The sequence below is a fragment of the Eschrichtius robustus genome, chromosome 13, assembly GCF_028021215.1.
Source record: "Eschrichtius robustus isolate mEscRob2 chromosome 13, mEscRob2.pri, whole genome shotgun sequence".
Classification (NCBI taxonomy): domain Eukaryota; kingdom Metazoa; phylum Chordata; class Mammalia; order Artiodactyla; family Eschrichtiidae; genus Eschrichtius; species Eschrichtius robustus.
The window spans coordinates 10,572,268-10,576,825 of NC_090836.1; the positions used below are offsets into that span (position 1 = coordinate 10,572,268).

At 47.2% G+C, this 4,558-nt stretch overlaps 1 protein-coding gene across 1 annotated transcript; it reads left to right on the forward strand.

The window, feature by feature from the left end:
* Positions 1–206: 206 nt before the first annotated feature.
* Positions 207–4,257, forward strand: CDKN1B (cyclin dependent kinase inhibitor 1B). The gene is made up of 3 exons (XM_068561234.1): positions 207–1,169; positions 1,709–1,838; positions 3,969–4,257. Exons 1-2 carry the CDS (start codon positions 695–697, stop codon positions 1,828–1,830), a joined length of 597 nt encoding a protein of 198 aa, XP_068417335.1. The 5' UTR covers positions 207–694; the 3' UTR covers positions 1,831–1,838; positions 3,969–4,257.
* Positions 4,258–4,558: the final 301 nt, after the last annotated feature.

Consider the following 4,558-nt stretch of genomic DNA (forward strand, 5'->3'; position numbering starts at 1 on the left):
TTGCTGGCAGCCGTGCGCCTCCAGCAGTCACGCGACCAGCCCATCTCCGGGGCGCGCGCTCGGCGGCGGCGCGCTCGGGAGGCGGGGAGGCCTCGCGGCCGCGCCCGGGCCACCTTAAGGCCGCGCTCGCCAGCCTCGGCGGGGCGGCTCCCGGCGCCGCGACCAATGATCTCCTCCTCTGTTTAAATAGACTTGCGGTGTCAATCATCTTCTTCTTCGTCAGCCTCCCTTCCACCGCCATATTGGGCAACTAAAAAAAGGGGGCTCGTCTTTTCGGGGTGTTTTTCTCCCCCTCCCCTGTCCCCACTCTCTCGCCGCTCCGCGACTCCGACGCCGGCAAGGTTTGGAGATCCGCTCGGTCGGCGGGACCCGCGGGCTCGCTGCTGCCCGGACTCGGACTGGCTCTGCCCCCTCCTCTCTCCGCTGCGCTCCTCTCCCCTCCCCGCCTCCCGCTCGCCTGTCCACTTGATCGGCGGGGACTCGGGGCTGCCTGGCCGGGGCTGCCCCTCGCCCCCTCCCCCAGCCCCGCGCGCTCCTGACGCTCGGGCACTTACTCGTCCGTGTTTGTTTCTCTTGGCTCGGAGGGCAGTCGCAGGGCTTATAAGAGGGGCTCGGGCTGGGTCGGGGCGTTTTGTTTTGTTCGTTTTGTTTTGCGAGAGCGCAAGAGAGGCGGTCGCCGAGCCCGGGGAGGAAGATGTCAAACGTGCGAGTGTCTAACGGGAGCCCGAGCCTGGAGCGGATGGACGCCAGACAGGCGGAGTACCCCAAGCCCTCGGCCTGCAGAAACCTCTTCGGCCCGGTCAATCACGAAGAGTTAACCCGGGACTTGGAGAAGCACTGCAGAGACATGGAAGAGGCCAGCCAGCGCAAGTGGAATTTTGATTTTCAGAATCACAAGCCCCTGGAGGGCAAGTACGAGTGGCAAGAGGTGGAAAAGGGCAACTTGCCCGAGTTCTACTACAGACCCCCGCGGCCACCCAAAGGCGCCTGCAAGGTGCCGGCGCAGGAGGGCCAGGATGTCAGTGGGACCCGCCAGGCGGTGCCTTTAATTGGGTCTCAGGCAAACTCAGAGGACACGCATTTGGTAGACCAGAAGACTGATGCACCGGACAGCCAGACGGGGTTAGCGGAGCAGTGCACTGGGATAAGGAAGCGACCTGCCACAGACGGTAATGACCCTTTCAAATGAGTGAAATGTCTTTCTGTGTGTCTGTGTTGGCGGCACTGCTTTGCCTGCCTGAGGCTCTTTAACCTCAGCTTTGTTTTCAGCGCATTCTGATTTAGCTTTGGGGGAGCGCACTTTCTTAATCTTAGGTTTTAAATGCTATTTATTTAGCTGACTGCTTGTCTGTTTATGACTTTTAAGTCAGAAGCCTGAGACTGTGTTATCTGGTAATTTTTCTAACTGAAAGCATCGCGGCTCCTCCCCGCTCGCCAGCGGTAGGTATGTGACAACGTTGGGATGTTTATCAACGGCCTCCCTCTTCGCTTTGGAGAGAGAGCTTTGGGGGCGTAGAATATACTTTCTGTTATGTGAAAACAACCTCATTTTGTGCCCATAAAGGCCACTGGGAATGACGGATCCAGGATTGTGGGTGTAGGTGGTGGGTTTTTCGTCCTCTGATTCTTGGGTCCACTTCTGTCAGCCATTGTTTTTTCTAATAAAGATTGTTTGTGTGTTCTTTTTAAAATTCCCTCCTGCCCTTAGATTCCTCTCCTCAAAACAAAAGAGCAAACAGAACAGAAGAAAATGTTTCAGACGGTTCCCCGAACGCGGGTTCAGTGGAGCAGACGCCCAAGAAGCCCGGCCTCAGAAGGCGTCAAACGTAAAGTACTCGGTGGGTTGATTACTAGGAGCAAAGAAGTGACACCCGAATTGGGCTGCAGGAACTCGTGGGCTTTCAAGCCCCAAGATAACCCGATCTCAGTGGTGGCTGGCAGATTAGAGCTTGTGGGTGTTTGTTTGGTTTATATTTTGGAGGTCAAAAAAAGTAGGAATAGGGAAGACTGGGAATTAGTGTGGAGGTACTGTAATTCTTCCCAGTTTCTACGTCCTGAGATCATTTTCCTTTGAAGTACCAAATGATTAGAGCAAGTGTCCCAGGCAAGTACTTGTAACCAAGGCCCTGTGGGGAGGAAGGTCAGTTCTCTGAGAGTCCCATCAAAACATGTTGGGAACAATAGGTTCTTTTTCCATCTGAACAAGAGCGGGGGTCTGCCTCCATCCCACTTCATGAGAATTCATCTCCCAGAAGACCAGGTTGACTCAGATTTTGAGCCGTACATGGAAAAATGATTTAATTCAAATAAATGATTTAATTCAAACTTTGAGGGAAAAGTGAGGCACATATGGGTCATAGCTGGTTGTTCAAATGGTTAGAAACGTGACAAGAGAGGTATGTGACTTCCTTTGGTTTTTATCATTTTCACAAACTCTCACTTTCCCTGTCTTCTGATAAGTTTGGGGGATGGAGAAGGAACGTGTGTATTTAAAAAAACCAAAATGGAAGGCTCAAAAATCCTAAGGTTCCGACGGAATTTCTGATAACACTGAAGTTGCAAAGCAAAAGTTAAAGTAACTGCCAGAGTAAGCAATCCAGGAACACGTCAGCATGTGTATGCCAATCGTGCTATAACAGGGGAATTTGGATATTTGTAGGGGAAATGGATAGTAGATATCAGGGCTGGCAGGGGTAGGTGTACCCCAAACAAGGGAAGTGGAGATTTTTGCCATCTACTAAAATATGATCAACATGAAAAGCTAATTTGAATAATTCAGCCCCCAGCTTTACGTGGATTGGTCTCCATAATGATCAAACTACATATATTAATAGTTTGTAAACTTCTTACAGACAACGACCGTGTCCTCTTTTTTTTTTTTCCAAAACACCCTCATAGCCTAGCATATAAAGAGATCCTAAGAGATGTTGATATTAACTTTTAAAATCTTCATCTATAAAAATTTTTAAAAAAAGGGATGAAGGTGGGGTTCAAGTTTGTTGAATTTTTAAATCAGCGTCATATATAGGATTTCATTACATACATATTTTTCAGAGCTTATACAAAACGGCGCTATTGAACCTCTCCATCACAGCTTGTATATGAAGTGAGTAAATTGGTTGAAAAAATTTTCTGAAGCAGCCTTACCACCTGCAGCTCTTGTTGGTTTGTGACTTGTGGCCTAGCTCATCAGAAGAGCCACAGCAAATCAGACCTACTGGATTTTGATCTGGCCCCATTCTGACATACAGAGAAGCATTTGTTAGTAAATATTGCCAGTTCAGAGAATACAGGAAATAGTAGTAAGGACCTATTCATAAGCATTCGTGTGTATATTCTATATATGACTAAGACTAAAATATTTTGAGAAAAAAAAAAGGGAATAGAATTTTCTTTGGATAGTCTTCATAAGTGTGATTTCCAATTATTTTTCAAACTTAGAAAATTTTGCTACTCTTAAGTGTTATAGTTTCTGAATTTTCCTGTGTCTGTCCTTTCTCACTATCTTTGACCCCCGATTCTCCAGACCAGGGTTTCTCAACCTCTGTACTGTTGACATTTGGGGCCCGAATAATTCTTTGTCGTGGGAGGCGGTCCTGCGCATTGTAGAATGTTTTGGCAGCATCCCTGACCTCTCCCAGCAGATGCCAGTAGCACCCCCTCCCCACCCAGTGTGACAACCAAAAATGTCTCCAAACATTGCCAAATGTCCCCCGGGGGTGGAGGGGGAGGCAGAATTACCCACTGTTGAGAACCACTGCTCTAGACAAAAGTCCACAGCACAGGGGAGAGTAAAAATCCAGTGAAGGAGATGTTGGATGGAGATGACTCTCAGCACCAACTTTTAGTACGTTCTTTCTTTCCCATTGCTCAGATATTTCCCAACAAAGACAGTAACAAAATAATTCCCGTAATATATTGACAATGTTATTCTAGTGTGTTTCTCCTAATTCTTGTTTCTTTTGCAGAATTGAGAGTATGTTTCCTTGTTTATCGGATACATCACTGCTTGATGAAGCAAGGAAGATATAAATTAAAAATTTTGAATACATATCGCTGACTCCACGGAGTGGACATCCCTTATAAGCACTGAACAGCAACAACCCAATAACACTAAAGTTTTAGGCACTCTTAAATCATCTGCCTCTAAAAGCATTGGATGTAGCATTGTGCAATTAGGTTTTTCCTTATTTGCTTCATTGTACTACCTGTGTATATAGTTTTTACCTTTTATGTAGCACATAAACTTTGGGGAAGGGAGGGCGGCGGGGGGGGGGGGGGGGCTGAGGAATTGGCATGGGGGGTGGGGTATGAAGAGCTTGCTTTGATTTAGAGCAAGGAGAAAAATATTTGACTTGCACTAAGAGAAGCAGTTTGGGGGAAGGTTTTGTTTTCTCTAAAGATGTAACGTCCCTTTCAGTGAGAATTGATACTTCATTTAAAAAAATCATCCAAATTTGAACACTGGCTGCAGATAATTGATACTTATTTTTACATGGAGTTTTTTCTCATTTAGGAGCTCTGATGATTCCGTTATGTAGCAGCAAATGGCTTTTTT

What these genes read in the sequence shown, in the direction of transcription:
- CDKN1B (XM_068561234.1), top strand. Translation starts at nt 695, where the DNA reads ATGTCAAACGTGCGAGTGTCTAACGGGAGCCCGAGCCTGGAGCGGATG. An exon ending in GAAGCGACCTGCCACAGACG is followed by an intron (nt 1,170 to 1,708) that starts GTAATGACCCTT and finishes TCCTGCCCTTAG; the next exon opens with ATTCCTCTCCTCAAAACAAA.